Source organism: Nelumbo lutea, chromosome 5, assembly GCF_056320005.1.
Source record: "Nelumbo lutea isolate HS-2025 chromosome 5, American lotus-T2T, whole genome shotgun sequence".
In the NCBI taxonomy this organism is placed as follows: Eukaryota; Viridiplantae; Streptophyta; class Magnoliopsida; order Proteales; family Nelumbonaceae; genus Nelumbo; species Nelumbo lutea.
The window spans coordinates 44,719,506-44,745,544 of NC_142688.1; the positions used below are offsets into that span (position 1 = coordinate 44,719,506).

Below are 26,039 nucleotides of genomic sequence, written 5' to 3' on the forward strand. Positions count from 1 at the left end.
TTTACAAACACTTTTTCAAAATTGCTTTTATTCATTCACTTTAGATTGGATTGGATTGGATTGGATTGCAGTAGGTGTTGTAGTTTTTTATATATTTTCTAGACTCCTCATGTTATTTGGATGTTTGATTCATTTTGGATTGGATTGAACCCAATCCAGTCCATTTGCATTTTATTTGGATTGGATTGGACTTGGTTTGTATGAATTTGGACCAGTATTGGACTGGATCAGATTGGACTAAATCTAGTCTAATTGACAACCATACTTTCCATGCACTTGTCTTGGTCTTTCGATCTATGCGATACAAAATGAAAAAAAAACTATTTTTTGGTTTTTTAAGCTTTCAATAAACCAAAATACACAAAATGTGCCAAACAACACCATAGTTAATAATATAAAGGTCAACTCCTTTTTTTACAAATTTTATTATATTTTATGTTTAGAAGGATAAATTTTATAGTTAATATATAAGATAGTTTTGATTAAAACCATTTATTTTATCAATTAGTAAGGTTATATTATAAAAATGAAGTTGCAAGTAATTAGCCATTAAGAATTATAATAATGTCAAGTATAATCGGGACCAATCGGGTCAGCCCGATTAATAATTGGTTTGATTACGGATCTGTTCAATCAATAAGACCAATTAATACCACCTTGTACCGACCAGATCCGACCCGTTTACAGCATTGAACAGTAGCTGAAATCATAAAAGAAATATGGCTATATATATAAAATTTCCATTTAACATATCTGTGTGGCTAAAATATTGTAAAGTCAAGACTTGTTCTTTCCACGTGTATTTAAATAAAAGAAGATATGGTTGGACCAATAACTCCCAGTTGTTTGGACCGGGGATTAATAACTTTTGTATTATTCCTTCTCTGCAGCTAGCCACTCTTCCTATGTTACACGAAGCTACATCCCAACCGTTCAATCTAATTTGGTGCCATTTTTTCGTCTGAGATCTACTCGTAAGACTACTTTTGTTGTTCGATCGGAATCAATTTTGAATAAAAGAACTAAAGAAGTCTCATACGCCTTCATCTACTCTCTAGGGTGAGTGAAGAAATACTAGAACAAGTTCTTCGTTCCCCCGCTCGTCTTAAAAGGTTCTGACGTTCTGTGCAGGAGATTAGTGGAGAGAGAGAGAGAGAGAGATGGGGGAGGCGCAAGAGAGCGAGAACGCTGACCAGAAGACGGAGAAGACGAAAGATGATATCGAGGGATCGATTACTTCCGCTATGCGCGCACGAGTAGGGCATTTCAAGGAACAGGCCGAGTAAGACTTTCATCTTCGAATTTTTGATTTTTCTTCAACTAAACGAACTATCATGAATTCATACTTGAATTTAATTAGTTTTTTGAAGTTAATTATCTATTTTTCTTTTACATTTTTTCTCTCTCTGGATGTGATCTCTTTCTGGTTTTTGTATGACATTTGATTTTGTTTTGATATTGTTTGGGATTTTTCGTCTTGTTGTCCTAGGTGTTCCTTGAAATCTTAATTTTGGGTACAAATGGAGTTTCTTGCTCGTTAAAAGTTCAAAATTTGTGAGATAAGTTGCAGTCTTTTCAGTGTATTCGACTAGTTGATAGTGAGGGCGGGCTTAACAACAGTGAAACTTAGCTGGTAAATAGTAAAACTGGAAAGGAAAGTCAAGTAGAGCATAAAACTAGGCTGGTGAGTAAGGTTTTCTTTTTTTTTGACGAAGATTCGTTCTGTAGTTATTCTTTAAATTCGATATATGTACGAATATGGGGTGGAGCCAGAAATTCACCTTTTTTTTTGGGGGGGGGGTTGTTAAGGAAAGAAATTTCTATTAAAAAATTGTGGCTTCTTTTTGCCATGTGGAAGGCTGTTTAGGTCGAAATTTCTCTCATGGGCAGAGATGATGTCTCTGCGAAAAAAGCAGAGCTCTTTTAAAACCAGTACCACAATCCAGAATGGGCATGTAGAATATTCTTGGATCAGCTACACTTTTTGCTACATGATTTGTCTAGCAAACTAAGGCATATGGAACAAAGTATTCTGAATTGATCAGTTGGATTCTTTTTTCTGCTCCCCCCACCAAATAAACCTAACAATTTTTCAATGTGGTAGATGATGTTGGCAGTCTAGGTTTCCTATCAAAGGCAAGGTTTCAAATTCCATCAGAAGTCTTGGACTTTTGCATTTGTTCTGGTTTCAGAAGTAAATATAATGAAATATGCAAGGCATTCAATAGAAGAGAAATCTACATGAAATAGAAATGGTTTTTAAAGATATTGAGAAGAAAGAGAGACTTGGAAAGAAATACAAAGGTCAGAGTCAGACAGGTATTAGATTGGAAACACAGTTGGGTTGGGGTTATCCAGGGCCGGGCATCTATTTGTAATTGTTTTTTCTTTGATGCTGGCATTTTTGTTTTTTCTTTATAGTTGTACTATAGTTGTACTAGGCCGGGCATCTAGTTAGGGGCGTTGCTTTGTTTCTGTTGGATTGCTGCCTAGTTGAGTATGCAGCATGATCTTTTCTTTCTTAACGATATTTATGAGTTAATTATCAAAATGAAAATCAGAACTATAAAATTTCCTCTGATTTTGTGTGGAATCCCGAAACGTTCTAGTTTTGATAGGGTTGAAACATGCTTTGAAATCAAAGTTTAACACACCTGAAAGTGGAATCACTGGATTAATCACATATCATTGCCTAGGACATACCAACTCTTTCTTAACCACATTTTGGACCTGTCCCAATTAATGTTATCCAGTATTTTGGAATCTGACATGTGCCTGGCAGTCTGATTCAGTGAACTCAAAAAAGTAGGATTTGGCGGAGAAATCTTACATAAACAATATTTTATTATTTATTTAATTTATATATTAAATATTATGAATTTTTAATATCATTTTTTTGAAATTCATAGAGCTCCAAAAGCATAACAACTTGTAGGTTTTTTTCATTGTTTTCCTAATTCTGATGTTTTGTTGGAAAAGACCAAATAAATTAATAAAGAAAGGATTATAAGTTATGTGTAAATTGGTAAAATACAAATGAATCCTATTGGACAGTTTAGTGATTGGATCATTGTTACATAAAGGCATTTAAAGTTAGTATTCGTAATTTTGGAGAGTTGACGTGGTAGGCATTTTAGTAAATCCATCTAATTCTCACTGTAGCTGGGTCTAACATGTATTTTGGGAGAGTCAGACATTTGTTGAATCACAAGTCCCCTCAACCCTCTAAAGGTGGGGTATCCATTCAACACTAATGCTGGCTATTGAATTTGCTAATTCCTAATTAAAAAATGCTGAAGAAAAGGTGCTTTGCTTTTCCATTGCCCATGCAGCAAGAGACGATATTGTCAAAACTTGCAAGAAATGTTTTAACACGGAGGCATGAAATTAGGCCTTCCACTTGCTTGAAGTGTAGGGTGCAGTCTATATAGATTTGAGCCCCAAAACTCTTGCCATGTGGTCAGAACAAACCTTGATTTTTGGGCAAGTTTAATATGAAAGTTATTGGAAATTTGACCGGAGAATGTTACTTGTAGAAAATACTAGAAAATGTTGAGATATTGGGCTGAGGTGGACTGAAGCATCAAGAAGTTGACCAATCCAGAAGATCCCATATTTTGTGAATGGCTCAGATTGGCCACATCATCCCTTGACAAGGCAGAAATTTGGCAGGTTGTGTAGGGTAGTTCCCTATTTGACTCAATTAAGAAGGCAAGAAATCCTTTTGTATATGCATGTGCTCCTTTGGTTGAATCTTGTACCCTATTTTGAGGTTGCAAGCTGTTAAATTTCTTTGGATTGATGCTTGGACCACTAGTGGAAGGGCTATGGAACCTAGGACATCAAACCATTTAAGAAAGAAAGTTGGCTAACTCCAGAGCAGAGGCTTTTTGGTTATCCCACTATGCAAATGCCCTTGCAGATTCATTAGCTCAAGGAGTAAACAGGCAGACATTTACCTAAGGTGCCTTTTAACCTAAAATAAAACCATGTTTGGGTTTCACGTACTTTAGCTCTAATAGGAGCTATTGGAGTTTGGAGAGCATTGATGGGCTGACTCTGTTGTAAAATGTGAATTGGAAAGTCTCACATAACATACATAGTATATTTTCCATATGATCAATAAATCAGTTACTGATAAAAAAATAAATAAAATACTTGAATCTGTAGTTATCCTTCAATGGTCCCTCCAAGCTTACTGTAACAGGATAATAAGGTTTTTAACCATAAAGTGTTAGTTCTCCAATCTCCATTGGTTTTTTTTTTTTTCCTTTTAATCAGTCAAATCTCCATCAGTGTTGGCAAAGTGTTGGTCGAAAAGGGTTTGATAATTGATATTTACATGAGGATAGTAAAAAAGATACTATAAATAATTGCCCATCATTTGAATCCAAAAATAAAAAAAATATTTTAAATAAAACATGGGAGTGCTAGTTTTCCACATGGCACACACACATATCAAATATGAGGTATGTTTAAAACATGGATATGATGGCTCTACTTCAAGGCCTAAGGTTGGCTAAGCATTTGGGCTTCCATCAAATTGAGGTGGAGGGAGATTTTAAGCTGGCAATCGGATGGATACAAACAAACAGCTTGGGGGTCTGGACTTATAGACAGTTTGTGAGGGAAATCAACTATTTAGCAAGGGAGATTGGTGTTTTTATAGGTGGGTTAGAAGATCAGAAAATGGACTAGCGATACATTGGCAAAGCAAGGGGCTTCTGGGAGATTTCCCTTTTTTTTTGATAGGAACTGAAGGGGGGTCAGTCATCCACTTCTGTCTTGTTTATTTTTCTCTACTCAAAAGCATTGGATTGTCTATATATTAATACTTTAATAGTAAAATCCTAATATAAACCATAAGCAATTTATGTAGTATCTGGTAAAATATATCAACCCACATGCTAATTTGATGCAAGCCTAGATATAAAATTGCAGTAAGCTATCCATCTTGTTAGTTTTGTACCCTAGGTGGTTACCTTGTTGCCTAGATGGCCTCTTCTTAATATGGCTCAATGGCATCCAGTAGGCTCCCATCAAAGGGTGCCTTTCCACCCAGGTGATGCTTTGACAACTATGATTATATGAGGCCCAAACTTGCCCCATGTTCAATATTGAGATGATTAGGACACAACAAATGGGTTGAAAATGGACATTACTAGTGCCAAAAGTTGAAAAATTGGCTTGAAATGTATTAACACCATGAGATTAAATATGTATGGTAGACAAGTCTTACTGCAAATACTAATTACCAGAAAAAGTCTGACTGCAAATACTGAAGAGCACCAAGGACAGTTCATAAATCAGATTAAGATTCATATTATCATGCTTAACTTTGTATGCGTTCTCTTAGGGTGGAATCCATCAAATGGCTGGGTCTTTGTCCTCGAAGTATTTGACAAATTACTATTATCAAAGCTATGCCCACACATGTGCACCAACACAGGCATACATGCATATAAAGGGCCCATTAATTTGTGTACGTAATCATCTATCTTTCATATGGAGTCTACAATGTAACACGTATTTACTTTAGAGTCTGACTATTATAACCGAAAAGGTATGATGCCTAAAAACTAATAACCAATCAACTGGTCTCATCCAATTGGTAACCAATCAACTGCTTTTATTCAAATTCGCATGGGTTTCTGATTGTTTAAAGTTTTTCAGGTATCATAGAAATTACTTTTATTTTATTTAGAGTGGACACTATGTAGGGCACTCGGTGACCGTCTTTGTGAATATTCAGAAATCTGTTAGGAGTGGATTCTGCCCGAGTTCTTTTTTTTTTTTTTTTTTCCTTTTTTGGGGGCTGTTCATTTTGGCCTTGGTAGGGATTCTTCTGTTCTTTCTCTTTTGCAAGTTCCTGTTGTGTTTCTGTTATAGGTAACGATATTATAGTTATGTGATATTTCATGACTGTCTAGGAACTATTTTTTTTTCTCTTATTATTTATTTATCTTTTTGACAGTTCTTTAACTTTAGAAGGCGTGAGAAGATTGTTAGAGAAGGACTTGGGTTTTGAAAAGTTTGCGTTGGATGTTCATAAAAGATTCATTAAGCAATGTTTGGAAGAGGTACCTCTTTCTATTTGAGAAATTCCTTTTCCATAAATTTCATTGTAGTTTATCACATAAAAGATAATGATCAATACTACTACTACTACTACGTTTTCAAGAGAACACTCTGACCTTATTTCCTTGGTTATAGTTTTTACTGTTTTCACATGGGCATCACATACTGCATGGTCTTAACATTAAATTAATTAAAATAATGAACCACAATGCACTTCAGTGTGGGACAGGTGTTGTTCTAACAATTATTGGCATTAAAGGATTATTGTTAATAATAGAGTAAGAAAGTTTTTTTCTCTTAATAATTAAGAAAACAGATGATGGTAAGTATGAATCAGGGATGGCATGGTCTCCTAGCTTTTAAGGTTTGCCAAAATTTGGTGTTATTTAGCTGTAGGCATTTTAAAGTGAAATACTTAGGGGTGAAATAGGTGGGGAATCTGTCAGATAATATGGCTGTTAAGGATCCTTGGAGAGGAGAACAAATTGTGATTTCACAAAAAAAAGCTTTGTATATTTTTAAATCAAGTCTATTATAAGAAGCAGGATTAAAGAAAGAGCTTCCAAATTTCAAAGTGTTGATCTAACAACTAAAGTATTAGATATAGATTTAACTGATACCTAAATGATGCCTAAAATAATTATGCCCCGGTAACCCTCGTTTGGCTAAATTGAGGAGGCTGTGTGGGAATGTGTAGTTAACAGGGCTATATATTGGGCTAAATCTTCAGACCTTTTTTCAGACTTCTCCTTAGATGATTTATGGAGAAACTGGGAAACTGTAGCTAGAAGTTCCGCTGTTAGGGACAAACTGGTTGTAGATTGAAGTCCCCTAGAACAAGGTTTTATCAATTTGAATTCTGATGGCAGTAGTCTTGGAAACCCAGGACTGGCTTGTATAGGAGGCATGTTCAGGAATACTGAAGGGCACATTCTTGATGTTTTTTCAGGTCCTATTGGTGTAGAAAATGAGGAGCTGTTGGCTTTAATACAGAAATCCTGTTTTTAGAAGAGAAAGAGATTGATGTCGGTAGAGTCATGGAGCGTTGGAGGGTTGAATTAGCTGTTTCTGATGCTGTGCAAGTTACACCCCTCTGTTGAGGAAGCTGTCCCAATATCGCAGTGCCATATGGGGGTTAGTACAGAGAGGCAGGATACTCATGTGGTTTGTGAAGGTAGGCCAGAAAGGGAGATATAGAGACAGGGTCCTCTCACGATGAGATTAGATGGGGATGTTAATCTAACCCAAACCATCCCACTGCAAATGTCCGGTTAGAGGGGAGAACATGGCCTAAGATGTAAAATCTCAACTCCAAGTTCCAAATAATCCTCTTTTGCCTTCTTTGTGCCCAGGTATGAATGCCCATTTGTTTTGTTGGTACTGACTTGTGTGCTGAGCCTGTTGCAGATACTCCAGCATCTCATCTTGAAGGAGTGATAAATCTAAGGGTGGAGCTGAAGGTGTCAATAAGGAGTTAAAAGAAAAGGTTGGGTCTGAATTTAGTAAGGCACTGGGAGGGTAGAGAGAATTTGGAGGTTGATTTGGATGGACTTTGAGGAGCTTAGGCAGAAGGAAGGTTACATGGAAGAGAATATTGGGAGGGAGGAGGGGTTGGCGAGGAAGGAGGTAGAGGCTGCTGTAGAAAATGAGGGTAAAGGGGTAGAGTCGACTCCGATAATTGATAGGAGCATTAAAAAGGCTGATCTTGATGAGGGGAAGGGAGAAATGAGAAAAAAAAGAATTGAGGTGGAAAGATTAATTTTTGAAATTGAGGGAAACCTAGAGTTTAGTGGAAGGGGAGAGAGGAGGAAGATCTCAAGCTAAGGAGTGGAGACAGGTGAAAGAAGGGTCTTTAGAAGAGATGTAATGATGAAAATTATCAGTTGGAATGTGCGAGGTCTTGGGAGTGCCTTGGACCTTAGAGACATATGGGCAAAACAAGAAAGTTGCACTTAACACCAAAATGGACAATGATGCTGCATTATGTTTTGAACTAGATTACTTTTGATATGCCAACCGGTGAGATCCTCTAAGGGTCAAATACTTGGGTATATTGGAGCAGTTTGGAACATTACTCGAGTGGGTGATCATTGTGATATGATTTACCACTCTATAAGATAAAGAGAATATTTGGGTTTACACTATGATGGAAACCTAAAATTGTTGGCAATGGATTTCAACTATTTTTGAAATCATATTGCAAAATGTATTTGTATTTATAATAAGTTATTTTATCAAAGGTTTGCAAAGGTTTTAATCCTAGGGTCCATCTAAGCAGAGAGTGACACTACATTTAATAGTTAGGGAAGAGGTGTGAGAAGTGTTTAAATGTTTTGGGCTGAGAGGTTGAGAGCAAAATACCATTTAGGACTGAAACCTTATGGTCTTATATCTTATATTAATCCATTATCTTTGAGCTTCATAGGATGGGTGAGACCAAAGATCACTTACACTTTAAGTGTTGGGGCCATACTAAGCCCAATTTGATTAGCTTAACGGTTCATTAGGTTCACCTAGTGAATTTGGCTCATGTGTTTCTATGCATGGCCCAAACCCTTGTAGACTAATATGAGAGCTTTGTGGGTCCCTCACCATACACTATTCAGGCCTAATTGACTTGCAACTAATGTAATTGAGTAACCGCTTAAGTTATGGGCCTTGCCCATTAACTAGTAAGATTAGTCACATCTCAATTGTTCTCGAATCACCCTCAATAATTAGTCTATCAATACCTAATAATGCTAATGGTGAGAGTTGAACCCATGACTTTTTATTTATGCATATCTTCTTGTAACCATTAATCCACCTCTTTGTTTGTTTGAAGAAGAAGAGATTAAAAGGACAATGTTTTTGATGGATAGGTTTAAGGCGTTGGGCCTAAATGGGTTTACAATGGCCTTCTTCTATCAAGATTGTTGGGATATTTTGAAAGATGTTTTATGTGAGGTGTTTAGAGAATTTGCAGATAATCACATAGTGAGCCCATGAGTCAGTTCCACTTTTTTGGCCTTAGTCCTTTAAGAAGATTGCTGCTATTCACCCCAAGGACTTTAGGCCAATTAGCCTGGTGACTAGTATCTAAAAATTTTAGCTAAGGTTCCATCCTTGAGGGTTAAAGAAGTCATTCCCTCCTTAATCAGCCAAGCCCAATGGGCCTTTGTATAAGGGGGACAAATTACAGGCTACATCTTGATAACTAATTGGTGTTTGGAGGAAACGAGAAGATCTAAAAATAAAGGTTTTGTATGTAAGCTGGATCTGGAAAAGGCCTATGATTTGGTGGATTGGTAGTTCCTATCACAAGTCTTGAGAAACTGTGGGTTTGGAAAAAGGTGGTGTAAGTGGATTCATGGTTGTGTCAACTCTTGTCATTTCTCTATTTCGGTTAATGGAGTGGTAAAGGACTTCTTTCCAACTTGTTGGGTGTAAGGCAAGGGCCAAGGGGATCCTCTCTTACCCTTCCTATTTACTTTAATATTTGAAATGTGCTCAGAAGAATGATCTCAAAGGCTAATAGGGGGATTATAGTTAATGGTTGGAGAATACGTAGGGATGGAGTTCCAATTACCAAGCTTCAATTTGTAGATGATATACTAATTCTTTGTGAAGGAGATCTTGAGAAGGTGAGGAATATAAAGATATTCGTTGAAAGCTTTGAAAGGATCTCCAATCTAAGAGTCAATCTTGAAAAGAGTAGTGTAGCAAGTATAAATTTGGAAAGTAGAGAGGTGGAGGCTATTGTAGGATGTTTAGATTGTTCTATTATCTACTTGGCCTATGACCTACTTGGGACTTCCAATAGGGGAAAACCCTATGGAGAGTAGTTTTTGGTGCTCGGTTGTAGAGAAGTTTGAAAGGAGATTGGCATCGCGGAAGAAGAATTTCATCTCTTTACGGGGTAGAATCACCTTGATTTGAGCCACTCTTGCTAACTTAGGAACCTATTTCCTATCAGTCTTTAGGATTCCTTCTAGGGAAGCCAATAAACTGGAGAAATTGACGAGAGACTTCCTTTGGGAACTAGGGCAAAGTAGAAAGGATCATCTATAAGTGGGAGTTGGTGTGTAGAAGTAAAGAGAAGGGAGGTTTGGGAATAGGGAATCTATTGCAAAAGAACACAACATCATTGGGGAAGTAGTTGTAGAGATGGTCCCTAGAGAGAGATTGTGGCATGAGGTGGTAGGAATATTCATGGTCACTTGGAGAACGAGTGGGATGTTGGAGCCATTTCGGCTGCATCTTTGGCAACAACTTAGAAGGCAATTCATAGTATTCTTCCTCAATTTCGTAACTTTATTAGGCATGATGTGTGTGATGCCAACTTGGTATTTTTTTTGGGTGGATACTTGGGTTGGATATGCTCCTTTGAAGGACCTCTTTTCATCCTTATTCATTGTCTATCGGTATAAAAAAGAGCTTGTGTCAAAAATTTTTCCCCTTTGGAAACTCCTTAGGCACCAATTTGGGATTTTGGGTTATGTAAGGGGTTAAGGGATGAGGAGATTGGGAGTCTAACCAATTTATTGAGGCTTCTTGATAAAGTTTGTTTGGACCCCTCTGAACTAGACAAAAGGATTTTGACACCTCAGTTCTCTAGTCTTTTCTCCTATGCTTCCTTCTTTAAGTCCCTTTGTCATTCTTCATCTCAATGGGCTTTTCCTTTTAAGGAAGTTTGGTGCATGCCTATTCCCCCTAATGTTGGGAAGTGTTATATGGGAAAGTAAGCACCTTGGATAATCTACAAAAGAGAAGACCTTATCTTTGTATCTCTCCCATTTGTTGTACTCTTTGCAGGTCTCATGGTGAGGATTGTTACCATTTTCTAATTTCTTGTTCATTTACTACAGAGTTGTGGGATTGTTTCTTCTTGATCTTTGGGTGCTGGTTGGATGGGCCAGCAGAAGTAATCATGCTTTTTGATCTTTTTACCTTTGCTTGGTGCCAACGAAGAGGAAGAAATGTGGAGGTGTGCAAGATGATTTGGACAGTGTGGGAAGAAAGAAATGCTAGGATCTTCAAAGAGAAGGAGAGAAGCAACAAGAACTGAAGGAGCGTATCTTGTATAGGGCTTTTTTTTGTCTGAAATCCTTGAAATTATTTCATCAGTTCTCTTTTAATGATCTTTAGAGGAATTGGGAAGCAATGGAAAGGTGCTCCTCTTTGAAGAAGAGGGTGTGTATGCGTTGGACACTCCCTCCTGAAGGTTTTGTGAAACTAAATTTTGATGGCAGCAGTCAAGGTAATCCAGGTCCTTTTGGGCTGGTTTACCTTGACTGGGAGGGGTTCTAAGGAATGAAAGTGGAAATGTGGTTCTCTTATACACCCTTTAGGTGTGGGGGACTCCACTAAGATGGAATTACTAGCTGCCCTTGGGTACAGTTTGCAGTACAGCTAAGAGTGGAACAACTACTAATAGAAGGAAATTCCAAGGTTTGGTTTTGGGGTGGCTACAGAACCCAGAGTCTTGGTATTTTGCTTTTAGGAATGAACTTAAGAAATTGAAGTGGCTGAAAAGAAGTCTGTGTCAGAATACAATGGGTGGGGAGATCAGCAAATGCTGTGACTGATAGTTAAGTCAAGCAACAAGGAAACAGGAACAATTGTGTTGGGCGTTATGAGACTTAACAGTATGGGCTTTGGCCCATTTTGTTATAACTTGTCTATTTCTTGTTGGCTGTACAGCCTGTACTGTTATTAAGTGTTAATGGGCCTGGACCTTCTTTTATTTTAAGACACTTGTCATTCATGTTTTATTGTTGCCCTAATATAAATATCAGTTTGATGGGCTGGGTAGAGTGTGTGTGCCACCCTATTCTCTCTCTCTTTCTCTCTCTCTCTCTCTCTCTCTCTCTTCTTCTTCTTCTTCTTCTTCTTTCTTTCTTTCTTTCTTTCTCTTTTCTTCAAGAATCTGAATACAAACATTGGGCACCGTTGTAGTTTGTTTTTGGTCTTGATTTCTTGGAGAGGTTGCAGCTTGTGCCTCTCCATGGGATACTAGTGGCTGTGTTTCTCCATATTCTAATAAAATATTTTCTTTTATCAGGAAAAAGTTCCAAGATTTTCTGCGAGGATTATGATTTGCTAGAGATCTAAATTATGATAGACTGCAAATTGAATGTGATTCTAAATTGATAGTCGGATGGCTGAAAGAACTGGAAACAGTGACTTGGAAATACAGGGAATCAATGAAAAGATTTAAGTGGTTAAGTAAAGTTATGTCAATTATCATCCAATGGGAATGGATGTCTGCAAATGGTTTAGCTGATTATTTTGCAAAACAAGGGGTGCGTAAATCTGAATTATTTGTGGCTCAATTGTAATTCTGATTATTATGGGGGTTGCTTAGCCCAACCGAATGGAACCTTAATCTCTCTTTTGTAATGCATCTTATTTCCTTCAATGCTTGCATGTAACTCCATACACCTGCTGGGTAAGAAATTAATCCTGGTATGGCCGATAAATTCTGGTCATATTGTCCTACCCTGAACAAAGTTGTTTCACATGATTGTATATTTCCTTGTTGATGGAAAAGTTCACACCTCTCCTTGTATGGAGGAGAGGCAAGTATAGAACAGGAAGGCAATGTATCTTAGCTGATTAATGATTGAACATGAGGGACCCTGGTCAAAGGAAATCTCAATAGAAGCAAAGAGATTCAGGTTGGTAGAGTCAAGATGTGAAGGAACAGGCTTTTTGGAACTTCACGAGGAAAACTGGATCTCTTTGTTCATGTTGGAAGAGGTGGTAACCTGGTTTAAAGGATTCTTGGATGTGGCTGTAAATGCTACTAGGTTACCAGAATGGAGGAATAGGCTTGAGAAGGAAGGAAGGACTTATGATGCAGTGATGAAAAGAAACGAGGTTGGTTCATTGCCTTCACAGAAAAGGTGGCAAGTAGAAAAATAAAGAGGATTTGTGTCCCAAGTGGCTATTAGAGTAGGGGTTGGTCCATGTTAACCGAGGCGTTTCAGGATTATCAAGGTTGGAAGGTTAAAACAAAGACAAAAAGGAATAGATAAAAAAAAGTGGATTTAAAAGGGTGTGAGATTGAAGAAGAGAGATACAATGTTACGACAGTGGCTGGTCCGAAGCTGGCTCCACGGGTGGTTCTAGCTGACGAGAAATAATGCTGGGGGAAAAATCTGGTTTTAACATCTGATAAGAAAGTTGATGACTGGAAGCTGATTTTGAAGGTGCTGAGGACGAGATTAGACAATCAGGTTCATATGGCTATCAGACCATTCGATAACAATAAGGCTCTCCTTGAAGTGGAAGAAGAGATAGCTGATTTACAGGAATTAGTAACTTGCGCCGGTTTGCTCTCAGTGGAGCAGTGGTCGTTAAATTGCAACAGTAAGTGTTTTGCAGTCGATATGATTTTGTTGAAGCTTCTGGGTTGCAAATGCCATTTGAGGAATACTAGTTGAGCGGGATACTTATGATTTGTGTGCTTCAAGAATGGAAATAGCAGGGGTGGATCCTGAAGCCATCCTGAGATCGGTGGAGGTGCAGGTGGATGGCTGCTGGCATAGAGTCTGGATCATGTCTGAAGTTGAAGCGTCGCTATTGAAAACTAGCAAACCGTGTGAAGAAGATGATGTGTAACGCAGATGCTCAGTTGGAAGGAGTGAAAAGGATGCGAGAGAAGCTCGAGAACAGGGAAGAGGAAATGCCCCCAAGCGTTGGGAATATTCGGACGTATTAAGGCAGGTTCAAAATAATAAAAACAAAATTAAGGAGCCCAAAGTGGAGAAGTGTCGAGAAGTTGGTCGGGGTGGGTCTTGCCCTTCGGACTGTTAGGTCGGGCATATTGGGTCAGATGGACCGAGAGATGGGAAGTTAATCTCTACTATTGCAGATACCCTAAATGGTAAGCATGTGACGTCAAAAGCTTTGCATGTGTCGTCTCCTTCGAAGGCTACCCTGGTTGTCTGACAGAAATGCAGGAGACCAGAGAGGTTCTCTTCTCACGGTGGGCTGTTCAAGTGGGGAAGAAGGTTGAGGAGGGATTCTGTTATGTACTTAAGGGCAAAAAAATGAAGAAATTTCAAGCAAATTTTTTTGAGAGCTTCCGATAGTTATTGGAAGAGGAAGGAAATCTAGGATTGAGTGATAACGAAATATGTGGGGTCGGAAGTTTCGAGGGTTGCGAAATGCCCATAGGGGTAAGAAAGTTCAGAAGAGAAGGACTCTCATGCCCTTCCATGGATTAATGAAGGAGGGTCACAAGAAATGATGGTACTAAAGATTCAACCATTAACTTTGAGAAGGAAGGATTTAAATGTTCAGATGCGACTAAGGAGGGTGATGAAGTGGCGGAAAGGGATGAAACTGAAGAAAACTATGTTAAGGAAATGCATTGGAGAGAAGGATACTTGCATGTAGAGTCAATAGTAGGGGGGTGGCTCAGGTAACATGCAAGATAACAAGTGACGAAATAAATAAAGGGATGGACGTTGAAGAAGAAGGGTTGTGGTCTTCAATTGTTATTGGAAAGTTGGGGATGGAGATAGGCAGGAGAAGAGTTGTAACTAACATAGGACAATCTAATTCTGAGAACCAAAAGGCAGAGGAATTAAGGAAAATGAGAGGTTCTAGTAACGGTCAACTTGTTTGCCTTACCAAGGTGTTTCATCATCTCAAGGAAGGATTGGTCGGGAATGGTCCATGTTGCAGATTTAAGAGAGTTTACAAAATGAAAGGAGCTAAGGAAAACTCTAGTTCTCAAAAATGTCCGATCAAAAGCAATGTTGCAAATGGTTTGGAAATTGATGCTGACAGTAACATTCAAGGAATACAACAGAGGCAAGAAGGAATAAAAGGTAAACAAGGAGAAGAAGGAGAAGCTTCAAAGAATGGGGACCAAGAAGTCAAGGAAATAGTTCAAAATGGGAAGGTGGATATTAATAAACTGGTGGAGAGGGAGGTAGAGATAGGAAAGTCTCTTGGTTTAGTCTTTTGGGGAGGGGAAGGATTTGCGAAAATGGCATTTGAGAAGTATGAAAAAGAGAAAAGAGGAGAAAAAGAAAAGGGAAGAATATCTAGAAAAGATAAAGGGGTGGGATGAAGAGGGGGGGGGGGAGAAGAGGAGGGATTGAACGAGATTGAGTGATCTTGGGAGTTGATGGTTAGTCAAGAAGAGGGGGAGGAAGAGGAAAATGAGGTACTTATCTGGATTATGATGGGTTTGAGAGAAGGAAGGAGGGAGGAGAATGGGTGTAGCATTGGATTTGGTAGCAGAATTGGGCATTTTGATGGCAGCTTGGGCGACATTTTCCTGTGTTTGGTCAATTGAATGTGTCTCATCTGTTTGAGATTCTGGAGCTCTTTGGAGCTGAGTCCATGTAATTTGGTTATTTTTCAGCGCAATTTCTGTTCTGTAGATGGTTTGTCAACTAGACAACCTTATTTTTGAGATATACAACCTTTTTTTTTTTTTTCAGTTTTAATGATTTTTCCCTTTGATCTTTCAAAAAAAAAAAAAAGGTTGTGTTTGGTACAATTGCTGTTTCTACCTGAAATGTTTTGGATTGATCACTACAAATTGGTGAGAGATGTGTTGTCACATCACATGTGAGAATTATTTCAGCTAGAATGATTAGACTTCACCCCTTGGAGCAAGAAACACCAATTTTATGTTTCTAAAAACAGCCTCTAACACATGCATTTTAAGATATTCCATTTCAACCATAAATATCCTCAAATAACAATTGTTTGTCGATTTATGTTGATCAACCCAAAATGTTTTGGGTAGAAACAGCAATGATACCAAACACAACTGAAGTGTCCTCATTTTTTTTTTTGAAAAATACATATGCACACACAAATGCTTGGTGGAGAAGCATGCACACATAAATCAATCGTATTGACACTAACAATATATGTAAAATGTTATATTATTCTAATAAAGCATATAATAAAATCATTAAGCTATTTGGGCATTCTTGGATTTTTTTTTTGATAAATGTTTGGGCATTTGTGGATCACTCCTGGTGATTTGGCTTGTCTGATTGTTTGTTGGCCGTATAGAGACTTTAGTAAAAGAAGGTACATTTTGTGGAACCTCATCCCATTTGCAATTTGCTGGTTGATTTGGAGAGAGAAATTTTGGAATCTTTGAAGGAAACAATTGGGATGCCTTTGAGATATGTAGGAAATTTGAACAACCCTTGGTTATTTGGGTGTCTATTTTAAAGGAATTTGAAGGGCTTCATTTTCCTAACTTTTGTAATGAGCAGGAGTCTGTTAGGAACCTGCCTAACTCAGGGTTCTTCGAGGGAGCTAACCTCCTGAATTCGTTGGAAGGAGAGAGAGAGAGAGATTAATGCCGAAAGAATTCTTGTCTTATTTCTCTTTGTGCTTCACTAATACTGTTTACAATCTTTGATTTCTTTCTGTTACAGCTGTTGCAAGTGGACGATTAATTGTGCTGACGTGGCCTCCTCTTGTAAAACTTATTAACTACTTTCTGTTGGTCTGTTCCAGTAGTCTTTACAATCCCCCCCCTCCTTTAGAGCGACCTTGCCCTCGAGGTGTAATGTGGGAAAATTTGGTTGCAAATCTAAGTAGGATTCCCAAGTTGCATCCTCTTTTGTGAGTTTAGATCAAGCAACTAATGCTTCTTGTATGACTCTTCCACCCCGGCGTACCCATCTGAAATCAATGATGCGGACTGGCTCAGTCTGTACTTGTCCTTCATCTGAAAATGTGGGAAGGGTTGCACTTGTAATGACTCCTGGCTTCGACCCTTTCTTCAGTGAGGAGATATGGAATACAGGGTGCAGTTTTGATGTTGCCGGAAGGTCCAACTTGTAGGCCACTGACCCTATTCTCTCAAGGATTTTAAATGGTCCAAAATAGTGCGGGTTGAGTTTGTTCCACTGTCGTCTTGCAATTGAAATCTGTCTGAAAGGTTGTAATTTGAGAAACACCCAATCATCGACTTCATATTGGACATTCTTGTGATGTTTATCATAGGAGTGCTTCATCCATTCCTGTGCCTGTAAGAGATGATGTCTTAGTTCCTTTAACACCTCATCTTGTTGCATCAACTGTTCTTTTAAGGCTGCTACTATGGTGGTCCCTTTTTCATAAGGAAGTAGAGGGGGAGGGTCCCAACCATATAGAGCTTTGAAGGGTGTCATCCCAATGACGCTATGGAAAGTGGTGTTGTACCACCATTCAGCCCAGTGGATCCACTTCACCCATTGTCTTGGTCGATCTCCCGCGAAGCATCTCAGATATGTTTCGAGACTCTTGTTAACCGCCTCTGTCTGTCCATCAGATTGGGGGTGGTAGCTAGTTGACTTGAAGAGTTTAACCCCGGGCAGGGGAAAAAGCTCAGCCTAGAAACGACTCAAAAAATAGGGTCCTGGTCTGATACAATTGAGCTGGGGAGCCCGTGTAGGCGCACAATTTCCCGGAGGAACAATTCAGCAACTGTGACTGCTGTAAATGGGTGTGATAAAGGTAGGAAATAACTGTATTTCGTCAATTTATCCACTACCACAAGGATAACTGTTTTGCCGGTAGAAACATGCAATCCTGTGATGAAATCCATTGATATATCATCCCAGACTTGGGTTGGTATGGGAGTGGTTGCAAGAGGCTTGCTGGTGTTGTAGTGGCCGACTTGTTTTGTTGGCATACTACACACCTGACTATGAAGTTTTGGATAGATGTACGCATGCCTTTCCAATGGAAATGTGTGGTGATGCGTTTTTGTGTTCGTAGGATGCCGGAGTGGCCACCTGTGGGTGGGGCATGGAATAATTCCAGGAGCTTCCTAAGATGAGTAGAATCTGCCAGAATTTCCAGGTGTCCTTTGAAGAAGAGTAGCTCATTCTTAATGGTGTACCTGGGGTGCAGTGAGGGATTTGCCAATACTTGGACCTTCAATTACTGTAACTTCCTATGGGATTGGACTTCTTTTCGAACTAGATCCAGGAGTGGAGAAGTTGGGGAAGATACTAGTAACTAAAATGGTTGCGGGTGCCATTTGAGGGTGTCAACTACCCGGTTAGCAGCCCCTGCTTTGTACTCAATTATGTAGTCGTACCCCAGTAGCTTGGATATCCATTGTTGTTTTTCCGGGGATAGGACTGGTTGATCCAATAAGAACTTCAAACTTTGATGGTCGGTCCGAATTATGAACCGTCTACCGAGCAAGTAGGATCGCTAACGTTGGACTACTAAGACCACTGCTATTAATTCTCGTTCATAAACTGATTTGGCCCACTTTTGTGATGTAAGGCCTTGTTGAAAAAGGCTAGTGGTCGCCCCTCTTGCATGAGAACAACTCCAACACCTTGACCGGAGGCATCACATTCAATGATGAAGTCTTTTGTGAAATCGGGCAATGCTAATGTTGGAGGGCTCGCAACTACCTGTCTTAACTGCTCAAAAGCTTGTTAGGCCTAGGTTGACCAGTGAAAAGCATATTGTTTCAGCAATTGGGTCAACGGGGTAGCTTTTAGGCTGTAGTTTTTGATGAAGCGGCGGTAGTACCCAGTCCGGCCCAAGAAGGCCCTCAACTCTTTCACACTTTTGGTTTGCGGTCAGCCCATTATACTGAAGATTTTATCTGGGTCGGCCGCTACAATTCCGTTCTCTACAACATGTCCCAAGTAGTGAACTTGGTTTTGTCCAAAGGAGCACTTGGACTCTTTAGCTAACAATTGGTGGGCCTCAAGTGTTTCAAGGGTGACCTATAGATGATTCAGATGTTCCTCCCAATTGGGGCTACAGACCAATATGTCATCAAAGAAAACAAGGATGAACTTACGTAAATATGGCCGGAATATGTCGTTCATTAATGCTTGAAATGTGGTTGGAGCATTGGTCAGCCCAAATGGCATGGCCAGGAACTCTTGGTGGCCATCATGTGTCCTGAAAGCCATTTTGTGAACATCCTCCCTATGTACCCTTATTTGATGATATCCAGCTCGTAAATCTAATTTTGAGAATATGGTGGCCTGACTGAGTTCATCAAGCAGCTCATCAATGACCGGTATTGGAAATTGGTCTTTAATGGTGATATTTTTAAGGGCTCTGTAATCAATACAAAATCGCCGCGTCCCATCCTTCTTTTTGACTAATAATACCAGTGAAGAGAATGGGCTGTGACTGGGCTGTATTATCCCTTGCTTAAGCATATCTTGAACTTGCTTTTCGATTTCAAATTTTTGAAAGTAAGGGTATCGGTAAGGTCTTACATTGGTTGGGCAGCTCCTGGCATGAGGGGGATGCGGTGGTCATTCTTGGGGTTCTTCGAACACGCTGCCATATTGCTGAAGGAGTTGTAGGCGGCTTTGGAAGTCTCTAGGCCCATTTGGGCTGTTGTTAGCTAAAGATGGGCTGGTCCAATTTGAGTCCATGTGCATGAATATGGGTTGATCCAGATCTCCCATTTGCTTTGTTAATGTTTCAAGATTTATGGGCCTTGGACCCTTGCATGTTTGACCTTGTAGATGGACTGTAGAGTTCCCTGATGTGAAGTCCATGGTGAGACGGGCCCAGTCACAGGTCATGGGCCCTAGTTGTCTTAACCATTGAATGCCTAGCACCACATCCGCTCCACTGCAAACTGGTGACCCTGAACTTTTAGTGGAAAGCCCATGCAAATGCTATTGCAGGACAGGCTATTACCCACATGAACCGTGAAAGCCGTTGTTGGTTGAACCGAGAGTCCCATTTTATCCACCAAGACTTGAGTTATGAAGTTAAGGGAACTGCCACTGTCTATGAGGATTGACACTTGGCGTCCCTGGATTAGCCCTGCAACTCTCATTGTTTGAGGGGACGCAAGTCCCATAAGGGCTTGTAGAGATATTTCAGGTGTGCCATTGGGTTGTATTTCCCACCCTGGGTTAGATTCTCTGTAAACCGGTGAGGTTGTCTTCCGCTTCAGCATCTGTTTGGAGGAGAAATGCTTGTTGTTTCTTGCATCGATGGCCCGACCCGAATTTCTCTTCACAGTTGTAACAGAGTCCTTTGTCTCTATGGGCTTGCATCTCTGCCTAGGTCAGCCGTTTGAAAGGAACCAATGGGCCTAGGCCCAATATTTCTTCCTCCTTGTCTGGTGCTGTCGTCCTGGTTCCTAGACCCCATGGCCGTACCTTTCTTGCTCGAGCGAACTTATCCTCGTACAATCTTGCTAGCGTTGCCGCATTTATGACTGAAGTGGGCTGCATCGCCTTCACTTCCAGTCGCAATTCTTCTTTTAGGCTGCCGACAAAGCTTCCCACCAGCGCCTTCTCCGTCCACCCTTGGACTCTCACAACCAGCTTTTCAAACTCCATCTAGTAATCTTTAACTGATCCCACCTGCCATAGCTTTGCCAAACTTTCATCATGATCTTTGAACCTAGACGATCCAAAACGGATAGTCATGGCATCAGTGAAGTTTGCCCAAGTTTGACGAGGATGCCCCCGTCGGTACCATTGAAACCAGAGGATAGCTTCCCCTTAAAGATGCGCAGAAGCCAGAGCTACCCTGTCTTGCCAAGGTGTCTCATGGTAATTGAAGTACCGTTCGGCTATGAGAATCTAGAGAGTTGGGTCGCCGTCTGAGAAGATGAGGGAATCGATTTTGGCTGCTCTTGTTGCCGCCGGCCCTGTTTTGCGGTTGTTTTCATTTCTGCGCTCTTCTTGGCTTCCTTTGTCGTTGTTCGTTGCCACTTGCTCCATCCGATTGAGGAGAGCAGTGAAACCTTCCTTCATTTCTTTGAGATTTGAAGACATTCGATGGATCTCTACCTCCATCTGATCCACTCAGGTGTCTACTGACGTGTTTCTTGTGTTGGTCATGTTGGCTCTGATACCAACTTGTTAGGAACCTGCCTAACTCAGGGCTCTTTGAGGGAGCCAACCTCCTGAATTTGTTGGAAGGAGAGAGAGAGAGAGATTAATGCCAAAAGAATTCCTGTCTTATTTCTCTTTGTGCTTCACTACTTATACTGTTTACAATATTTGATTTCTTTCTGTTACAACTGTTGTAAGTGGACGATTAGTTCTGCTGACGTGGCTTCCTCTTGTAAAACTGATTAACTGATTTTTGTTGGTCTGTTCCAGTAGTCTTTTCAGAGTCACTTATATCCAAGGTTCAAAATATCGACGTGATACGCCCAATATGGGGTGTATCGTACCTTTGAACCCCGATACACCTGTTTACAGGTGTTTTTACAAAACCATGTGTATATATTATGGGAGGGGTGTGTGTGTAATTATTCATAACTAAAATTTGAAAACAAAAAACAAAAAAAAAATACAATGTGTATTGGTCAAAGTACCAATACACCTCTGCCGATACATAAAGGTGTATCAATACTTTGAACCTTGTTTATATCAATCATGCAGGGGGTTGTAGTGTCCTTTCAGTTGGAGAGATTCGTATTCTTTGTTTCTTTGTGGGTTTTGACCTTCTCCAATTATTTTTCTTTAATTATAAATAAACATTTATATGTTATGGTTTTAATTACATTTGTTATAATGTTTGGCTCATTTGGTTTGGGAATTAATCATTTTTTTGCTGTTCCAATCGAGAATAAAGCCTGATAACTAGTGAAATTTCATCTTTCTTCCTTTCTTCTAATCTAAGTTAAAAGGGAAAAAATGCTTACTTTTCAAGGCCATTTGAGATTTGCCACAAATAACAAAGATTTCATTGCTAGGGATCTTGATATTTTTCTCCTGTTTATTGTTCCTTGATGACATTTTTTATTCCTTTAGCCTGACTTTAGTGCCTTGCAAGTTCATAGATTGTTTAAGGTGTCACATTTCAATGTACTTAATACATTCTATTTAGATACTTTGAGAAAGCTCAGTAATTGTTACTGATAAAAAGTAGTGCTACATTACTAAATTAATTTTATTGACATGGAATGTAGTCTGACTAAACATTATGTTGATGAATGTCTACAGTGTTTTGGAAGTCATGATAACGAGAATGTTTCCAAGGGATCAACAGACAATATGGAAGAAGCTACTAATTCAGAAAAAGAAGAAACCAAAAGGTCACCTGAAGAACTTGAGCCCAAGAAAGAAGTAAAAGATCATAATTCTGAAGATGGGGACAAAATGGAAGGATCACCAGTTTTAGGTCTTTTGACAGAAGGAAAAACACCTCATGAAACTGAGGGATCTGAAGTTGTCGAGTCTGATGTTCCTAGTGAGGAAATGATAAAGAAGGCTGTCAAAAAAAGAGCTGCTCATTTCAGAGAAAATTCTGAGTATGCCACTTCATTTATTGAATGGCTTGTCAGCCAATTATTATTATTATTATTATTATTTTTACACTTGTTGCTGTTTAGGTAATTATCCAAGTACTTGTCATACTATTTCAGGACACTCACCATGGTAGGAGCTCGTCGGTTATTGGAAGAAGATCTTGGACTTGCAAAAAATTCTCTTGACCCCTATAAAAAATTCATAAGTCAGCTGCTAGATGAGGTACACGTTTTTTTTTTGAAGTAAATGCATTGCAACTGATTGTAGCATAGAGTCCAAATTTAGTGTCACTTATTTGCTATATGCCAGGTAATTCAATCTCCTGAAATTGCCAAATCTGCAAATGGGGTCAAAAAAAAGAAAGCTTCTCGTGGGAAGGTATCTAAAAGAGATACCAAAGGTCAAAGCTCTGAGTCTTTAGACAGTGGAGGTGGCGAGGTTGATGAAGATGAGGTGAAACCTAAAAGGGGAACTGCTCCAAAAGGAAGATCAAGAAGCTCTGAAGTATCAAAAAGCCGCAAAAGTTCTGCAGAAGAAACTAAAGCATCGAGCAACAAGAGGAAGAGACCCGTAGAACCAACATCAGAGTCAGGGGAAAGTAGTGACATTAAAGATGGTCAAGACTTTTCTGAAGACGGTCAGTCTGAGTCTTCTGCTGATGAGCCAGTCAAGGTGATTTATGATTGTTTGTTATTTCTAAGGAATTTCTTATAAACTTCAAATTAATTGAACTTCTGTATGTAAATCATCTTATTGAAATGCAGAAGAAAAGAGAAGTTTCCAATAATGTATATGGTAAACGGGTGGAGAATCTAAAATCAATAATCAAATCGTGTGGGATGAGGTACTCTGACTCACTGTTATCATTGCCATCTTCTTTTGTTTTAATAGTCACAAGTTCTTTGGTTTGTTATTTTTCTTGAATTACAGCATCCCTCCTTCAGTTTACAAGAGAGCTAAGCAGGCTCCTGAGAATAAACGTGAGTCATACCTTATAAAGGAGTTGGAAGAGATTCTTGCAAAGGAAGGACTCTCTACAAATCCTTCTGAAAAAGGTGAGCCTTGACCAACTTCTAGAACCCTTGTTTAACCCTAGTTCCCGGAAGGAAATGTAAGACATCTCTATTGCCAATTTGGGAAATTTCCTTCTTTTCACCTTGATGGATTTCTTTTGTTTATTTAATCAATTATTTTTGCTTTTCTATTTTATTAGGTGTTCATGTTCAACCTTGATTGGGTCATAGGTGTGTTGACTTTGTTATTCTAGTATATTTCTTGCATACTGCCTCTCACCTTTTCCTGGAGGCTAAAGCTGTCATTGTGTTCACTGCTGCAAACTACTGGATATTTTCAGATTTTAGGTTTTGAGCTTGCATGCCTACTAGATTATTTGCTATGTTATTTCATCTCTTTCACTATGGATCTTTTCGGTGAAATAAAATATTCTAAGCTTTTGCTATTTTTATACTCTTAAACTTGTTCAGTATTTTGTGATATGCATCTTGACTTTTTCCTTTAATATTACTGCATTTGTGCCATTCTGATTAGTTATGGTGACTGAAAAGTAGATACTCAAGACCATTGACTGGGGTAACATAATAACATGCTTTGGTCAATCCATGCACATAAATATGAAGGCATGGGTTATTATTATTATTATGTTTTGGGTTCATGGGGCTACACTACACAATCCATACTTCAAATCCACAATCCCCTCAGGTCTGGGTGAATATGACTGGATTTACGCTACAACAGACCATCCACCAAATGTTGATCTTGATTTCTAATTTTTGCCAATTAACTTTGTGTGATCTTTATCTTAAGAAATCAAGACGGTTAGGAAGAAGAAGGAAAGAGCAAAGGAGCTTGAGGGAATTGACATGAGCAATATCGTGTCAAGTTCCCGCAGGAGGTCCACTGCTAGTTATGTAATCCCTCCAAAGCCACAAAAAGCAGAGATTGATAGCACTGAAGAGGAAGATGATGCTGATGGTGATGATGATGATGAAGATGATGAGGATGATGCTAGTAATAGTGAAGGCATGAGTGAAGGTAAGTGAATATAAATATGTTGGTTAATGCCCCTTTTTCTTCGTACGTACTGCTTTATTATAACAGGGACTTTGGTGGCTCGTATTTTACCATGCCCCTCTTGGGAGTACCATAACATGCTCATCCAGCCATTGTTGCATGAACTGTTTGACATAAGTGCTATTGATCTTTCATATTACATTCTTTTTACTACTTTGCGACAGACTTGTCATCCTTGGATTGGTAGGTAAATCTAGGGGGTGTTGAACAACATGGTTGGTTTTGTTTTTGAAAACAAAAACAACTGCCATATCCGATAACATGGTTGGTTTTCTTTCTGAAAATATAAACAAACTGTTACATCAGACAGTTTGGTTAGTTTTGTTTTAGAAAACGAAAACAACTACCACATCAGAGAAATTATATTGTTTTTTGGCTGATATGGCAGCTGTTTTTGTTTTCAAAAGAAACTAACCATTTTGTGAAACATCCCCACTGGATTCAGAATTGGTCAGCCAAGTACTTCTCTCTGGATCCTTACGCAGTTTAGGCATACTTTTTTTTTTTCTTTCTGTTCAGGATTTTGAGGGTTGGGGTTGGTACTTGGTATATCCTTTAGGTCACTAGTAAAACTCAATTGGACTCCATGAGAGGCTCTTTTGGTCAATGTACGTTCACAACTTACACAAAAGGGCTGCCTTGGTCATTGAAAACCTCTGCGGTCTTTTATCCAGAATTATTGACCAAACTGCCCCATCAGGGTATACTTGAGCTCTTCTAGCACTCCCCCATATGGTTTTCTTGCCATTCTTCCTTTATGGGCATGTCTCAATCTTTGCGTAGTCTTTCCCTTTGTTATATGCTTTTCTTTTGTATATTTTTGTTAGTAGTCCTTCACTACATGTTCCTGATTGGCAGCTATTTTTCTTTCTTTTCTCAGATGCTGAGGATGAGAGTGATTAGTCCTGAAGTAAAAGAATTGCAAACCGGGACATGGAATGCCAGATGTCCTGTTGATAAAGAATACGGTTTTTATTTTTCGTTTTCTTTTTCTTTCCGTTTTTGCAGGAACAGCTGGTTTTTGAACGGCATTTGCTGAGTTTGAGCCTTTTATTTTTCCTTTTTTGTTATTTTTCTGGGTTGTATGTAAAGACCTATTAGAGATCCATCCTTACATGTGTATAATATTCTCTATGTTATTAGGCTATAAACGAGATAGTGAAAATGGTACCAAATGATCTGTTAGTTAATTATTCCTGTCCTTTTTTTTTGTTTTTTAATCCGTTATTTTGGAGAACTGTTTTCTTAATCTGTTGCTTTTGGCTTATTCTTAGTCTTAAGTCAAGTTCCAGTGCATGGGTCCCTCATAGGGATTTGTATCCACTGAGTTTGAGTTAAATGGTTTTGACCTTAGGGTCGAAAAAGAATGAAGTTAATGAGAGAGATGAGACGGGATCTCTTGAAAGCAATAGCTCTTTAAAATCATGGGCATTCAGCTGCATATATTGGGAACATTTCTCCTTGAATTTAGCATATACTAGTCGGGACCCATGCGATACATGGGCTTTGTTATGTGAAATTGAAGGAGCTCCTGACATTCCCAATCGAATTAAGTCGGTTCAAGTCCAACTCAAGCATTATTTTTTGGGTTTAGTTGGTCCAAGTATAATTTTACTCTATTAATGATGGAAGTGATTGCGAGGC

General features: G+C 39.0%; 1 protein-coding gene across 2 annotated transcripts; it reads left to right on the top strand.

The window, feature by feature from the left end:
• Positions 1-1,011: 1,011 nt before the first annotated feature.
• On the top strand, positions 1,012-25,585 carry LOC148852086 (DNA ligase). Of its 2 annotated transcripts, none has more exons than XM_088946001.1 (9): positions 1,012-1,282; positions 5,975-6,080; positions 21,999-22,306; positions 22,421-22,526; positions 22,614-22,976; positions 23,069-23,148; positions 23,235-23,359; positions 24,129-24,356; positions 25,276-25,585. In XM_088946001.1, the coding sequence occupies exons 1-9, from the start codon at positions 1,161-1,163 to the stop codon at positions 25,296-25,298; spliced, it is 1,461 nt and encodes a 486-aa protein (XP_088802127.1). In that variant the 5' UTR covers positions 1,012-1,160; the 3' UTR covers positions 25,299-25,585. The 2 variants fall into 2 exon arrangements, with proteins under 2 accessions (XP_088802127.1, XP_088802128.1); XM_088946002.1 differs by having other exon boundaries at positions 1,041-1,282; positions 23,072-23,148.
• The last annotated feature ends 454 nt before the right edge of the window (positions 25,586-26,039 follow it).

Coding starts and splice junctions, on each gene's coding strand:
- LOC148852086 (XM_088946001.1), top strand. CDS start 1,161: ATGGGGGAGGCGCAAGAGAGCGAGAACGCTGACCAGAAGACGGAGAAG. Junction 1,283..5,974: donor CATTTCAAGGAACAGGCCGA/GTAAGACTTTCA, acceptor TCTTTTTGACAG/TTCTTTAACTTTAGAAGGCG. Junction 24,357..25,275: donor TAGTGAAGGCATGAGTGAAG/GTAAGTGAATAT, acceptor TTCTTTTCTCAG/ATGCTGAGGATGAGAGTGAT.